General features: G+C 44.4%; 1 protein-coding gene across 5 annotated transcripts in view; it reads left to right on the top strand.

The window, feature by feature from the left end:
• Positions 1-17,102, top strand: part of Kcnip1 (potassium voltage-gated channel interacting protein 1) — a 375,589-nt gene that overhangs the window by 335,564 nt on the left and 22,923 nt on the right. For 2 of the 5 annotated variants that reach the window (XM_021211445.2, XM_029546281.1), the window contains exon 2: positions 15,932-15,964. The exons of the other annotated variants lie outside the window; for them this stretch is intronic. In XM_021211445.2, the coding sequence (XP_021067104.1) occupies positions 15,932-15,964 (33 nt within the window). The remainder of the gene's footprint in view (positions 1-15,931; positions 15,965-17,102) is intronic. 5 annotated transcript variants of the gene reach the window in all.

The raw sequence follows: 17,102 nt of genomic DNA, 5'->3' as shown, positions 1-17,102 counted from the left end.
TATAGGGTCAGAGTGTGTAAGGTTAATATAGGGTCAGAGTGTGTAAGGTTAATATAGGGTCAGAGTGTGTAAGGTTAATATAGGGTCAGAGTGTGCAGGTGTCGGTCATGGGGTCAGAGTGTGCAGGTGTCAACCAGGATGTCAAACTGAAGAAGCATTAAGCACAGAGGGGGAGGGAGAAGAGGAGAAAGATGACATGGGTAGGAGAGAGAAAGGCAGGCAGGTCATAAAGGACCTTGGATGTTGCCTTCAAAAGCATAGCCTTGTCCCCTCAGGTAATGGGAGCCATAGAAGGCTTTAGGGTGAAGCAGGATCAGATATACCTACCTCGAATGCATCTTATTTCCTTCTGCTCCCATGCATCTGCAGAGGAAGTTTCTGAAAGTCTCTCCTATCCTCCCTCCACACACAGAATCCTCCTGCCCTGTTATACATGTACTAGCAAGCACGCACACACACGTGCGCACGCACACACACGCACACACACACACACACACACGTGCGCACGCACGCACACACATGCGCACGCACACACACACGCACATACACACACCTTCCCATTTACTAAGTTCCATTTCTTTGAATTTCCTCCCCATCATTACTCCCTAGAGGAAGCACCCCCTACATGCCTACACGTCCCTGATCCCAGCTACTCCATCCACAGTGCCAACACACACTCTTGCAGTATTTCCCAATGTTGTAACTCTTCACACCTGCTAATCTTGGGTTCTCTCCCTCATGTACCAAGTCTTAGTCTCTGTGAACAAGACCATGTCTGTCTGGGCTCACCAATGCCTATCAATGAGAAGGGCACTCACTAGATGCTCCACAGTTATCTGCTCTTCGTTGTCTCCAAAAGACCTTCCAACATGTTCACACAGGGAGCCTGGCTCTCACCAGGGTCCAGTCTACAGGCTGGAGGCTGGTACACCCCAGAAGTAAGTCTTAGGGAGAGATGCCAGTTCCTTGGAATCAAATCTTAAGAAGGCTAACAACTCCCAGTGCTGTGTGTAGGAAATGACAAAGGAGACTTTTTGAGCCTGTACGTCTGCTGGCAGAGCCTATTGTTCTAATGCATACAGGAATTCCAACCTCGGGGTTGCAACTGTGCCATGACCATCTTTCTAAACCTCATGGCTACTGACATGACACTCGGCACTCAGAAGGCACTCTGCGAGTGCAATTAGAGAGTGAACATGGAGCTCTCAGGAGCCCTGGTCTCCAGAGAATCTGCTTTGGCTCACACAGCAGGCCCAGGCGAAGGGCTTCTTCCACAGCCTCAGGACCAACCAGTTTTTACAAATTATCAACATCTCCCCATTAGCTGTTGCAATATTAAATTGTGTGACTGGAAATGAATGAATGATCCCACGGGCGAGTGAGAAAGACCAAGCAGCAGGATTTAATAACAAGTCCTGCCCTCTCTCCAAGCAGAAGGTCTCTCTAATTAAATATTAAAAATCTATCCACACAGCCAGAGCCAAAAAAAAATTGCTTTTTCAGCAGCGTGGCTTGGAGTCACTGCCTCAAAAAAAAAAAAAAAAAAAAAAAACAGGTACTGTAAGAGTGACCTCTCAGGGACCAGCCAGGGCACCAGGGACATCTGCATGGTGAACAGACGTTGATGTTGCTCAGGTTGTCCTATCTTTGCGTGTTTCATCCTTCTGAGGACTATGAGCTGTGGATTACATCACATACAGTCCTCATGAGAAAACTGAGGCTTTGAGGGGGGCAGTGACTACCACAAGCCAGGTTGCACTCGTGAAAATGTTTGGATTTAAATCATTCTGAATGGTTATGCAACTTGCTCAGTGATTGCAGCAGTTAACGATGTGGACTTCGACATCACACTGGCTTGGGTTTGAATCCAGACTACTGAGTGCTATGTGGCCTCGGGCAGATCACCCTGTATCCCTAGGTCATGGGTTCTTCCTTTATAATGGTGACAAGAGGTAACACATGACACACACTACTGAAATCTTCGTTGCTATAGTGATGATCAGCACTCCAACTGCAGTCCCCATTGTCTCAGGAAGTACTCCTCCGAGTCAGTTCCCTGCCTGATCCACTGTTCCCAGTATTAGTAGCTGAGTAACACTTACTAACCAACACCCTATGCACATGACATCTTCTCTTAGTATTTCATTTCAATATCACAAGAGTTTGGCAACATGTAGATTAGCCATACCCTTTCCAAGATGTTGGAGCATAAGCTGAGAAATGACACAGGTGGCTGAGGCGGCATCAGAGAGGATATCTAAGCCAGAGGCTCTGCCCTTAACTGCCTGACTTCCCAGCATGCATTGCAGTGATGTACCCCAAGCCTGAGGCTTTGCGTCCCCCCCCCAGGGTTTCTTGGGACTGAGGAATTCTCCACATTTGCCTTGACGCTCCTAAGCAAAGGCTCTTACGGATTTCTTCATATTGGAAAAGCAAAGTAGGCAGAAAATTTAGAAAACACACCTAAGCAAGAAAGAAGGAAACAGTCATGTGTAATCCTAACCCTCAATGACTCCCCAACATGCCAATATATCTTAGCAGGAAGGAATAGATCAATGCAAGACTCGTGATGCAGTATACAATATGATGTGATGTTATATGTGATATGATACAATATATGATTTGTGTTATGTGATATGCAATATGATATGTGGTATGCTGTGATATGCTGTGATATGTGATATGATATGATATGATATATGGTATTCTGTGATATGATGTGATATGATATTTGATAGATGTGATGTGATATGAGATGGTATGATGTGATATATATATATGATATGTGTTATGTGATATAATATGTGGTATGCTGTGATATGATGTGATGTGATATATATCATGTGATATGTGATATGATATGATGTGATATTATATACGTGATATGTTATGTGATAAATGATATGTGTTATGTGATGTGACATGTGATATATGTGGTATGCAGTGATATGATGTGATATAATATGTAATTTGATATTATGTGATATGATATATGTGATATGTGTTATGTGACATGTAATATGGTATGTGGTATGTAATATGATATGTGATGATGTGATATGATATGACAGACCAGTAGGGAGATATGTGTTTCCTGTTTCATGACATTTGCAAAGTGCGGCTAGAGTCTCTATACCTGGTTTCCTTGCATCCTACTTTCTTCCAGTTTGCTTCAGTAAAAATCACATCTTTTCTTCGTGTTTAATCTTTACCTTTTAATTACAACTATGGAGACCTATTTCTCCACACAGGGTCATGTGGCACCTAAAATGGGAGTAAAGGAGGTGGTTACTGATTAGCTAGAAAAAAATTTCAATCCTGGGAGATTTTTTTCCAGCCTTATAATATTCAGTGCCACGGAGTCAGGTCTCCAGCCAAGGCTGAAACAGGGCTTCTCAAGCCCTTTGCTATCCTAGCTGAAACCTCAAATACCTCAGACTGTAGCTTTTATTAACTGAGAAGAGGAAATGGATGCTCTTCCCCTTGCCCTCACTTTCAGAGAACTGGGACCTAGTGAAGGGCCTCAGACCTGTGTGATTCATCAGGGCCCTTGCTGCAATAACCCAGCCATGGGAGCAAGCAAAGCCCTCAGGCAGAGAGCTAGCCTGGAAAAGCCATCTCTACAAAACTCTAGCCAATGAGGAAGGGCGGGGTAGATCGCAGTCCTACGACTGACATCAGACCTCACAGAGCAATTAGTACTGTGATCCATGACTCTCTATGGTCTTCCCAAAGCACACGTAAGCCAACTCTGGGCTTGCCTTGCTATTTGCTGCTGCTGGAACTTCAAACATGGCTCCTAGGTCCAAGACAAGACAGGGCAAGGCTTTGTTACTCTCCTCTGGATCTCCTTTTCTTTTTAAACACATGCCACCTGACTCCATCCCTGACACACTGGCCACCACTCATCAGTCTGTCTGCCCTCCCCCTTCTCCTCCTTCCCCTCCTCCTCTTCCTCCTCCTCAAGTTCTTACAAAGGCTGTTCTCTCTACCCACAATGCCATTCTTTATTCCTTACTTGGCCTTCCCCATCCTCAGTATCAAGGATACAGCACAGAGTATCTGCTTCCACCAGGAAACTGAGTCACAGGAGCAAGAAGTTTATAGAGGAGAAGACACAAAAGCTGATGGTGCTAAGCAGCAGTGACCACATCAGTGTCATGTTTTATTCAATGAAAACATCATAAACCCAGAAGTACCAAACTCTTCTTCCCATGGAATTTATCTATTATCCCCTCACAAGAGAGACAGACAGACAGACAGACAGACAGACAGACAGACAGACAGAGACAGGAACCATTCTCAATGCAATTTATATCTGTGGCTTTAAACAGGGCCAATCCATAACTTGATGACAAACCTTACAACCTGAGTCTTGATCCTGGGACTCACTCAATGGAAAGAGAACTGACTCCCCAAAGCTGTGTTTCGACTTTCATACACACACTGTGGAATGCAAGCAGGCATGTATGTGTGTGTGCATGTGCAAGCAAACACAGACACAGACACAGCATGCATGCACGCGTGCGCACACACACACACACACACACACACACACACACACACACACACACTAGACTGAAGAGAAAGACATATCTCCACCCCAGTTGCAGAATCCTCCAAGATGTGGTCTTCGTGAAGAAGGGCTTTGGAACTTGAAGTGAAGGTGCAGGCTGCGAGCACTAGAGAGGTGTCATGCTTAGCATGACTTGAAACTGTCTCTTGTATGTGAGGCTTATTTTTAAAGATTCTTAATCCCAAATGAAGCTTTATAGTGAGCTTCCCTGAGGACTAAATGCTGAGAGGCCCTGCTACCTCCCTGTGAGGCATTCAGAAGGATTGAAAACTTGAAGGCAGAACTCCATCTGGAAAGTTCCGTTAAAGCATCATGCCAGGCTCAGCACTTACTTCTACAGACCACTAGACAGATTAAATAGCCTCAGAGCCCTGTGACCTGATAATGTAGTCACAGCTTCGTATGGCTAATTAATCAGGGGCTCATCCGCCCTCCTGAACTACAAAAGGCTTCCAGCCAGCCCTCCAGCTTGATCCCAGGTTACTCATGTTGTGTAAGCTTCCCTAGGTCTCACCCAACTCACAACCCAGCAAAGACATCCAGCAGGAAGCTAAGCCCCCAAGGAGGCTTTGCCTCCAAGTGGGGAGAACACCAGGGCAGTGCCCGCTAGATGCCAGGCCTTCTCTGCAGAGGTTGCCTTGACCTTCACAGACTGGGAGGTGGAGGTCCCTGTGATCTGTCTGCTGCTGCACCCTCTGACTTTGGGAAGATAGAAGTGTCTGCTCAGGTTCCGCTGTGCTGGGACTCAAGCTGAGCGATATCTAGGCACAAAGTCCCTGTCTTTCTCTTCTTGCTCACGGCCACCCAACTGCCACCTCACCTTCCATGGCTACCCTGTATACAACAGTGCCCCCACAACCTGTTTCTCTCCAGTCTTATAACCCTATTTATTTTCTATCAGGGCTCCAACACCACATTTGTGCCTGGTGGCCATTGTCTTATTTAATAATGCCTGGATGACATCTGCTAGAGACTTGGAAATTATTCAGTGAATGGATGGTGAATTGATGGTACTATCCTTTTCAACACTGAATTGCCGGAATGATGTCTCTACATTTCATCTTCCATGCTAGAGAGTCAGTGTTATGACCTTGGACAAATCCAGACTCCTTCCAGGACCCTAGCTTGCAAATATAGAAGGCAGAATAAAAACCCCTCTGCATGGTTAGAATTCCCCGGGTTTTACACACATTAACTGAAGTGAAGGCTGCCTGGAAGTTCAGGAAATGGAAACAAAGGTAGCAATCCAGATAGATGACAGAGGCAGAGGGGGACATGGGAAATGGACTTCTGCAGGTGTTAGAGACCTTCCTTCCTGACACCTCAGACTGGGTTCCTCAAATTCACAAGACTAGAGAGGCTTAACTAGAGAAATCTGGTCCACCACTTGTGTGAGACAGGCACAAACACGGCTGTAGGAGACTGGATCTAGCTGACTCTCGGGATGGCTGTAGAGCATCTGACATCAGCGGGCTCTGAGACTGGTCTCTGCTCTCCACTTACCACCTTTGGGATATCTCTGACCCTGTGTCTCCAGATGAAATGGGGATGAAAACGCATCGCTGAGAAATAAACTAACAATGAACATGTAATAGTGATATTGAAAACCTGCAGGGGATTGCATGAAATGATGTAAACAAAACTCCCAGAATGCTCACTTTATAAATAGTCTATTTCCTCTCTGAGCCTCAGTTTCCTCCTCTGTGAAATGGGAATAATCGAATGTATTCCTCACAGGAGCTAAACCAAGCACAACATTCTAAAACATACAGCTAACCCATACTGAGTCCAGGACCCACAGGTCTGTCCTGGCTTTGATGCATGTGACATAAGCAGACAGAAGACATCTCTAAGGTCATGTCCTGAGGCTACCCAGGGCATCCTGAACCTTCTGTGTTGGTTGGGACCTCAAAGACATGAACTTTGATCATATTTCTAGACTGTCCCAAAAACCTAAAAGTTAATTGGAAAAACATAGTACTGGGCAGAGGAGAGACATTGTTGGGTAGGAATTGTAACTTTGCACAGGGTATGTGAATGAGTGACAAAATGCTCCCTGTACTTCCTGTTGAAGGGGTAATGAGTGGTAGGGATTGGAGCTTACTAGAAAGCGTGTGTGTCCTGGCCAAACTTCACTGCTGCTTTCCTGCTGCCTGTGTCCCACATAGGAATGGAGGCCTTGCATGGCAGACATTTCTAGAGAAGCCAACATTCCAAATTTTTATGTGCAATAAGTGGTGGAATTCACAGTAAAAAGAACTGAGCCAATGATAGTGCTCTGGCATACTTTGAATTTTCGAGCTAAAGTGTCAAATTACAGAATTGGCCACATGAGTAACACAACACTCTTAGTCTATTTCCTGCTACACTCCTGTAGTGCTGTTCACTTAACACATATTGAGTGCTTACTATGTACTCCAGTCAGGTTTCAAGAATGGGTGGGAACAGTGTCAGCTGTGGCACACTCTAATAGAAACAGTGTTTTGCATGTGATTAGATTCCAAAGCTGTTGCAGAGGATATGCACGGGGGGGGGGGGGGGAAGGATCACACTCAAGATCACATTGATCTTTCTATGCCAGTGTGAATCTGGGCTTTGCCTGAAGTTACCTCAGCAGCAAGTAGTGTGTGTGTGGTGGAGAACCTCACAGAAAGGGACCATCGGGGAGCCAGTCCCAGCGCCTCCCCCACATCAAGCCCACACCCCACCCCTTGGGTTCTATTTCAGTCCACACACTCTATTTTTACTCAAAGTAGATTTAAGTGGGACAGAACCCTCCCCGATACCGCCCCCCATCGCCTGGGTTTCGTTGGTAGCGGTGCCTTGTGGTAACAATCTGGGACCTGAAACAATTTAGGAAGACAGCGGGGCTTTGAAACCGGCTGTATTTTCTCTTTTTATGATGGTTCATTTTACATTTTTATTGGCTCTCCAATGATTGCTCCCGGCTCTCTGACGAGATGTGAGATGCGCTGACATTTCTGGAGATCAATATATTAATAAATCACGAAGTTCATAATGTCTGATTTGCTTCTAAATGAGACAGAACTATTATCACCATAAAGTTGCACATAAAATATGCCCAATTGTGATGTATTGTGTAGGCTAAGCATAACCTTTCCCCAAAAGAAGGAAACAATCAAAGCTGAATAACCTCATTAATAATTCAAGGTGTGTCTGCCAAGGCTTCATTTATTAAGTGCACAGTTAAGAGGCTTCCACACTGAGTCCTGGAAAGGAAGCCACTACCTTGACATTGCCTCCTGCCTCTGGGCAGGCACACACATTCTCATACAGACTGACTGACTGCAGTCCCCGAATTTGGCAGTTCATGTGCCAGCTAAGGGTAATGTCCAGTGGCCTTCTCCAGCTAAGAAATAGACCAAAACAATACATGCAATAACCGTTTGGATTATTAAGGGCAGAGGACATGAAGCCATGTGATAAACTCCAGAGAGAAAAAGGCAGGACATTTTCTCGATGGCTGTCAATTATTATGTCTATTTGCTAAAGCTCCAGGCACTGTTTCTGGTCTCGTTACCCATAGATACCTTGCCCTGTTCCGTGGCCGCCTTCAGTCTTGATGCTCTCCCATCCAGAGTCGTTGGGTCTGCTAAAAGCCATTACAGTTAATAAAGACAATAATGGGCATGTTAGCCAGTCAGTGTCCAACCCGAACTGACAATCCGCCCTTTTAACAGAGCAAATTGCAGAACAAGAAAATTCCCCCATATGGTAAAGAAGTCCATTTAATTAACTAGATCCACCAGGAAATGTGCATAACCATGACCTGCACAGTATCTAACTACCTGACCATTGGATTCTGCTGTTGAGGGCGCCATTCAAATCACCATCACGATACAAGCAAGAATCGAATTATGTATTCTGGCACCTATTGTGCACACAGACATGGTACAGACCTTATCTTACCTAGATTTACAGCTACAAGGCACATATGATTATAACTCATATTAGTCTAATAACTGTGTACCTCCTAGGGACAGTGAGATGATCAGATCAATTCTAAAATTATTACTCTGCTCTCTGAGCCCACTAAGCAAGGCACTTGATACAGCAGACACTCTCTCGGCTCCCTTCCATTACTTCTCTGCTTGAGATATCCCACATGATGTGCGGAAGCTGATGTTAGCACGAGCAACAGACAGAAGGCTTCTTATCTTGGATTACAAGGACTAGGCTGACTGGATGAAATTAACTTTTGACTCTTCATCACAGTGGTTTGAGATAGTTAAACATATGTCACATGTCCTAAAGTAGCAATGGTAGTATGCTGGGGCCCAGTTATCCTGGGGGATCATCTTCCCCTTTTCACTTCACTTCACATTGATAGCCTGAGCCGTGGTGGGAGTGTTGACAGTAAGGACATTAATAAATGATGTCTTCTTCCCCCCCCCCCCAAGAGCAGCTATAGACGTTTAAAACCCACCAAGGCTAATGTTCTACTTGGAGACCATCTTTCCTAGCAAGTTGTCCAACTGCTCAGCTTGTTCACACCTCACCAATTCAATGAGTTTCCACCTTGAGTAAATGCTACACTCACTTGAGATGAATCCTCTCGGACTCTCGCTCAGAGCAATTCTTTTTTCAATTTCTCTTTACTCCTTCATGCCTCCATCTTAAACTGGAAGAAGGAAAAAAATAAATAAAAAAAGAAGCGCCACCTTCCTTCCTGAAGACTTTTCATTTACAATGAATTGTCATCACCGTTTCTTAGTCAAAAGGAGTAATAAAAACCCCACCCATGTTTTCCTGTTATTTCCTGCAAGGATAGCGTAGCTCTTGAGACTGCTGTCTGCTTCCCAGGCCAGCCAAGCTCATTAACGCGCTAGCTCCACAGGATGGAGGATGAGGGTCACCGTCCTGCTGAGTCCAAAAGAGAGCCCGTAGGGGCTTCCCCACCACCATCTGAACGCTGGCTGGTGGCCGGATTTGGACTCTGTTTGACTAATTGCCCCCTAGAGCCACAGCTGGAGAGACAAGGTAAACTGTCAAAACTGTCATCTCAGGCACTTTTTCTAGACAAAGTGGTCCACTTAAAGTATCATCTAGACACTGCCTGTGGCTGATGAGCTCCGGGGAGGCCGCGAAGTCTCAGCTGCAGAAGATGTTGCTTGGAGAAGGGGACATGATGGACTCGGCCAGCTCCTTGCCCAGAAGCACCGCATAGGGCTCCTGCTTCCTTCCCCAGCACTGACATCTAAGTAAATCTTTTCCCTCTGCTTTTCAAACTTGCTCAAAAAAACTAAATGAATGTGACATTCTCCTGTCACAAACAGAACTTGGATGTCATGGTGTATACAGTGACTATGTGGACTTCTAATGGCTGTGTTAGATTCTGAGAGGAAATCTTTGGCAGTAAGCACCACCTGCCTAGAAGCTGTAGGGGACATGCAACAAGCTCATCCTCACGCATTCAGTGCCCTGTGGATCAGAAGACCAAGTGTGCCCTGCCATTGGGCGAAAGGGTAATGAGCCCAAATAGGCTCTGTACTGAAGACCTCTGAGGTCACTGACCCTCGGCTTCCAGCTAATGGAAATAGAAAGTAAAGATGTGGCCATGGGTCTGTTCCTTAGAAACGTTTTCAGGACAGAGGTGTAAATGAATGAGAAATGTGTAAATTCAATTTTGCTTAAAAAGGGCAGGAGGGGTTTCAAGATTAAGAGAACAAACGCTTGAAGCAAAACATGATTTGAGTTTTATTGAACCAAGAGGACTGGGAAAAATATCCGGAACACTCAGAAAATCTTTATCAGGCTCAGCTCGGGCACTCATGGGACTTGTTGTTAAGTTATAAAAATCAGAGCTGATGAGCTGTTTGTCTGGGTAGATTTTGCACTCACCTCAGAGTTTCAGTTGTGAGAATTTGAGCCTTAAGATTTCTAACCCAGACTGGACTTTCCCCTCTCTGCTGCGTGCAAGGACAGAAAAGGAGCTCAGCCCTGATTGTTGGAAGAAGCCATTGATCAAAATCTACCGTTGACCGCACCTGGAACAAAGCGCTCACACGTATCTACAGAGGGACGGGGAACATCTGAAGGCCAACATATGATCACATATGATTGCCAGTGTGGCTCCTGGTGTGCCCAGCATAGTTTGGGGAACACTGAACCATTAGAAGTAAGATTTTAGGGCGGGAGGAGGGTATAGGGAACATTTGGGATAGCATTTGAAATGTAAATGAAGAAAATATCTAATAAAATAAATTTTAAAAAAAGAAATAAGATTTTAAGAGAGACTATGGTGCTCTGTACTGTTCATATACCTTGTCATGTCAATTATTTTCAGTTTTTAAAACCTCCTTTTGAAGGGCTGGAGAGATGACTCAGGGGTTAAGAACACTGGCTGCTCTTCTAGAGGTCCTGAGTTCAATTCCCAGCAACCACATGGAGACTCATAACCATCTGTAATTGAATCCAATGCCCTCTTCTGGTGTATCAGCAATAGTGTGCTCACTTACATAAAATAAATAAATCTTTAAAAAACAAAAACCTCCTTTTGAATCTCGCTTCAACCGCCCACATGTTTTGACACTTCCTGTTACTGCACTTTAGTGTTTCTGAGACATGAGTGACTTAGAAATTAGTATGTGATGAATTTAAAGAATGAGAAATTATCCAGGGGCATGCTTGGTTCCATGCTGAGGACTTTTTAGAACTCTAGCTTATTAGTGACAGCATGCTTCATTCCTGCTTACAAAACACATCCTGCCTCAGACATCACGGACACCAGGGGCATGCTTGGTTCCATGCTGAGGACTTTTTAGAACTCTAGCTTATTAGTGACAGCATGCTTCATTCCTGCTTACAAAACACATCCTGCCTCAGACATCACGGACACCAGGGGCATGCTTGGTTCCATGCTGAGGACTTTTTAGAACTCTAGCTTATTAGTGACAGCATGCTTCATTCCTGCTTACAAAACACATCCTGCCTCAGACATCACGGACACTAGCTCTGGGTCCCTGGGAAAGATCCGTGTGGGTAAATGTTCTTCGTGTACTGCAGAAGAACCCTCCATATTTGTGACAGTTGTGTAGAAACCGTGCGTCAATGAGGCCGAGTTCACGTGTTGTATTGATCAGATCTCCTATGCTAATAATGATGTGTTGGGCTGTTTAGATGTGTGTGTGTGTGTGTGTGTGTGTGTGTGTGTGTGTGTGTGTGAGAGAGAGAGAGAGAGAGAGAGAGAGAGAGAGAGAGAGAGAGAGAGAGAGAGAGAGAGGATATTTAGATGTGTGTGTGTGATGGAATGTTAGATGTGTGTGTGTGTGTATGTGTGTGTGTGTGTGTGTGTGTGTGTGTGTGTTGGGCTGTTTAGATGTGTGTGTAATATTTTTATTTACTCTTTCATGTAAAATATATTTCTATAATATCCATACCCTCATTTCTCCCCTCCAGCTCCTCCCAGATTCGCTCTTGACACACACACACACACACACACACACACCAACTCTTTAAAAAAAAAACCCACAGTGTGATCTTAGAATCATTTCTGGAACAGTAGACATCAACCTGTGGGTCATGACCCCTTTGGCAAACCTCTGGCTCAAAAAATATTCACATTACAATTCCTAACAGAAGTAAAATTACAGTTATAAAGTAGCAACAAAGATAGTTTTATGGTTAGGGGGTCATCACAACGTGAGGAACGGTATTAAAGGGTCTCAGCATTGGGAAGGCTGAGAGGCGCTGGACTGAAGAGTGGTCACACTTGTGACCCCTGAAAAGGACTGACTCTTCCCTCCCTGCTGCCACCAACTGTCAGGGGCTGATTCTGAGAGGAGACCTTTTAAATCTCCGGTTTTGATGGTGAAGGGTTATTTTTCCTTTTAGCTCAATCTTTGCTTTAAGGATATTTGAAATGACACTGTTAATTCATACTGACTTAGAGTTGTCTCATTCTCCTATGTGACCAACCTTCTCACCCTGTGAAACTCTTTTCTATCTTTCCCAAAGCTTCCATCTTACCATCTAGTGTACCTGATAGAACTAAGCCACCACGGGATTTCTTATTTCATGTTTGCTTGGAGCATCCTTCAAGCAGCATCAGGTTAAGGCGTGTTTTTTATTTATCTAACTATTCGCATCTTGCATTGAGGATTTTATACTTAGGATTGGTTTTGAGCAGTTTGACTCTGGGGTTTTTTTTTCTATGTGGTTTTCTTTGTCTTTATGCTGCTTGGGTTTTATGGAGCATCCTCAATCTGTGGCTTCTTATGTTTCTCCCATCTTCAAAAGTCTTTAGTGGCTTTTCAAATATTGCTTTATCAGCATTATTTATCTCCATCCTTTGGGGTAGTTTTTAATCATATATATGTATATACACATATAAACATATAAACACACACATATATATATTCTACATTCTCTTTCTCCATTCCCCCCTCCTTCCCTCTCTCTCTTTCCTTCTATCTTGCCTGTTCTGTCCACCAAATAGTCAATTTCCATTTCACCTGTTTAGAAATAAGTCCAGCGAGTTGATTATCTGGGGTAATATATTCTCAATTCTACAATGCTTAATTAACATTTTGTTTACACTCTGGTTCTCTGATGGAATTCTCCAGGTCTTAGAATCTGTGTTCTTGAGCATATATCCACTGTTGCTTTTAGTTCCATGTCTGATCTAATATCCAAACTTCTTATGTGTCTGTTGCTGTATTCATCTATTTCCCCTATGTCCTGTCTTTAATATGCCTAACAAATTCTCATTAAATGGTGAAAATAACTTTTCTTACATGGAAAACATTTGGCTCAGTCTTTAACTTCAGGAAGGTAATGAAGAAAGAAAAGCTTGATCTAGACTGGCATAGGGGTAGCCCTGCTTTGAGGCAGGCTCTGCTCTTAACTCTTTAACACCTTCAAAGAGAGGAGACATTTTAAAACTCTCTTCCCAGCTGTTCTCCGTAGGATCCATCACAGCTACAAAATAACCCCATATCCAGCACAGCTACAAAATAACCCCATATCGAGCTCTTAGCTTCTGTGTTTTCAGAAATGCTGACCCCTATGTCCCTGTTTTCTATAAGACTCAACTAAATTATTCTCTCTCTGGAGCCTTCTCTGACATCTCTCCCATCTGGTCCTGTGCCTTTAGGAAGTGGCATTAATTATTCACTTCTTCCCTTCAGGTCCCTGTTCTTAGCTACTGCCCTGCTGCTCTGGAATGGTTTGCCAACCAAGAGCTTGAGGCTAGTCGCTCACAGCATCCTACCCGTAGCCGTGTTTATGCTGGAACATGTTACATGTTCTAAAAGTTAAATTCATTGACAGCATCCAAGAACTGGGGAACATATATCTTTTATTGATGGTTTCTCTCAACAAATCTGAATGTAGGAACACGGCACATGAAATCAGCTGGTTGAATGTGTCCCGCCCTCTTTCACCAAGGAGTCACTCTCCAGTCCTCCTGCCTGGCACATCTGTCACACCTGTCTCCTGTGCTTATCCGGACTACTTGCCGATGATGTTTCACAGCTCACTTGCAGCCTTCAATCTGTTCATGTGCCTCCGCACCACCATGACTATTGTAGGCAGATGTTATATCTTGTCATTCCTTTCAGGATCTATCACATTTCTGGCAGGCCAGAGAAGATCAATTTACATTTGCAAACACATAGGCAAGGCAGTAAATTTTCTCTTTTTATACGAGAGCAACTAACCCTTGATGTGCATTTGTCAAAGTCTAAAGAACCACGAAGCACGATGATTGAAATCTAATATGAATAATGGACTTCCATTCTTACTAATGTATCGATATCAGCTCATCAATCATTAGTCCTTCAACTTTAACAAATACCCTACACCAGCACTGGATGTTAACAAGAAAACTTCTCAGTGATTTCTAGGCAATTCTTCTACAAATCTAATACTGCTCTAAAAATGTAGCCCATGGGGCTGGAGCTGACTCAGCAGTCAGTCCCACCTGCTGCTCCATCGTGAATCTTAGCACTCTGGCCAGAGAGGTCACAAATGCCTGTAACTGCAGCTCCAAGGGATCAGACAGAGAGACAGACAGACAGACAGGTGCGGAAACAGAGAGAAGGGGACTACAATGTTAAATACAGCCCATTAGAGCTAATGAAATAGCTCAAGGAGTAAAGTTGCTTAGCACCAAATTTGACCTGAGTTTGATCTCCAGGACCCATGTGCTGAAAGGAGAAAACCAACTCCCATACATGGTCCTCTGATGTTCACATATGTGCCATGACACATGAGTGTATACACACACATATACACACACATGCACACTTACTCACACTCAAATGTCACTCACCAGAGTAATCATGGAGGCAACTAAATCCAGTAAAATAAATGTCCCCTGAGAACACAGACCAGGAGACAGTAGATAACCAGCAGTGTGGACTGCCACTCTTAGGAGCAGTGTAGACAGATCTTAGGAGCAGTGTAGACAGGAGCCATTCCAGTCTGGGTTTGTGGGCTGAGGGAACTAACACACTGATGATGCTGGCTGGACTGTCTGACACACCTTTGGTCAAGGGTGCCAGCGAGACAGGAGGGAATGGAAAAAGGAGGCCGTGTGAGAAAGCACAGCTGAGCAGCACATAGACCTGAAAGGCCAGCCAGAAGGCACTGGGCAGAGCTCCCTAGGAACGCAGACTCACCCAGCTTACATGACTTGTGTGGTTTTGGCAGGTCTGGTTTCTCTCCTTTGCTTCATCCAGGGCACAGTAAAAGGGTTAACCTGCATCTACTCTGTCACACACCCTAATATGCCAAGTCTCACCGCCAACTGCGCTTTTTCTCTGCTCCACCTGGACTGCTCATCACACTTAAGAGAGGAGGAGAGAGGGAGGTCAAACTGTGGGGCTTGTAAACTCCATGAGGCAGAAAACAGATGGTTTACTTGTCATGAAGAATAACCGATGCTTTGTCGATAGTTGATGAGGAAAGCGAACTGTCCCACAAGATCCATAGCTTAATCCCAGACAAGAGATGGGTAATGGGGCCTTCTCATGGTGAAGGGTGTCTTCAAAGCCACTCTGCAATGAGGGTATGTCTCAGAAGCCATCCACATCCACATCCTCTGCCACGTGCCACCTCATCTCTTCAGGCTGCATGACTGCATGGCTCGGAGCATGCTGGATGAGCCCTGCTGGCAGTGTGAGCACCGGGAGGTAACCCAGTGCTGGTGCCTGTTCTGACTGCGGGGAAGGGATGGGAGAGCCCGGCTCTGCTCCGCTGAGAAGAGGCCCTTTGCGTAGGTCAAGCTGGGTGATGGCCAGGGCTTCCTCAGAGTGCCTCCCCAATGACAATAAACGTGTTGTGCTTTTGAAATGCATAGATTTGGTAAAATGTTTTCTTACTTTTTCCTAGACATCGCCTGGTGGTATTACCAGTATCAGAGAGGTAAAAAAAAAAAAAAAAAAAAAAAGTCAACACTATCTCACTATTGTGACTGTCTCGGTCACGCTACTTGGAAAAGAAGAACTTCTCAATCAAGCATATATTCTTCAATTAGCGTTCTCATTCACAGTTTTTGTTTCCCTTGTTAGTAAACTCAATCTGTGTAGAAACAGCTAGGGGTATTTCTCTTAGGGATGCAGTTGAAGGAAAGTTTTGCTCCTCCTAAGACACTCATATTTTTTCCTTCCATATTAATTGAACAACTATAAGATAAAGTTCAGAGCTTTTACTGATATATAGCTTAAAGTATATTTTTTTCTTTTTTTTCTGGGAATATAAATATTTTTATTAGATATTTTCTCCATTTACGTTTCAAATGCTATCCCCTTTCCTAGTTTCCTCTCCGAAAGTCCCCTATACACCTCCCCCCCGCTCCCGAACCCACCCACTCCCAATTCCTGGCCCTGGCATTCCCCTATACTGAAGCATATAATATTTGCATAACCTAAATATATTAATTGTTCAGAACAAATGACCAGAAATTCTCTGTTCTCCTCCAACAACATGGTATGAAACTCCAATTGCATCAGCCCTTTCTGAAGCCGTTTTTCTTTATCTGCTTTTATTCTATTATTCAGTTCCTACAATCCACTTCACTTTCTTTGTGAGACAAAGTGGAAACTTTAAATAGGCAGACTGTGAGAGAATAGGCTGTGTGGCCAAGACAGGAGAAAGGCAGGTGGTGGACAGGAGAAGAGGGTGTGCATGAAAACCCACATTCAAACCAGGAGACAGGTTATGTATGTTAAAAGAGCCCAAAGTAAAGCCAGGCATGGTGGCGCACACTTTTAATCCCAGTACTAAGGAGGCAGACAGGTATCTCTGTAACTCTACAGAGGGAGTTCCAGGGCTGCCAGGGATACACAGAGATACACGGTCTCAGAGAGAGGGGATACACAGAGATACACTATCTCAGAGAGAGAGAGAGGATACACAGAGATACACTGTCTCAGAGAGAGGGGATACACAGAGATACACTGTCTCAGAGAGGGGATACACAGAGATACACTGTCTCAGAGAGAGAGAGGATACACAGAGATACACTGTCTCAGAGAGGGGATACACAGAGATACACTGTCTC

Source organism: Mus pahari, chromosome 14 (assembly GCF_900095145.1).
Source record: "Mus pahari chromosome 14, PAHARI_EIJ_v1.1, whole genome shotgun sequence".
NCBI classification, from domain to species: Eukaryota; Metazoa; Chordata; class Mammalia; order Rodentia; family Muridae; genus Mus; species Mus pahari.
This window is presented reverse-complemented; position numbering and strand designations above follow the sequence as displayed.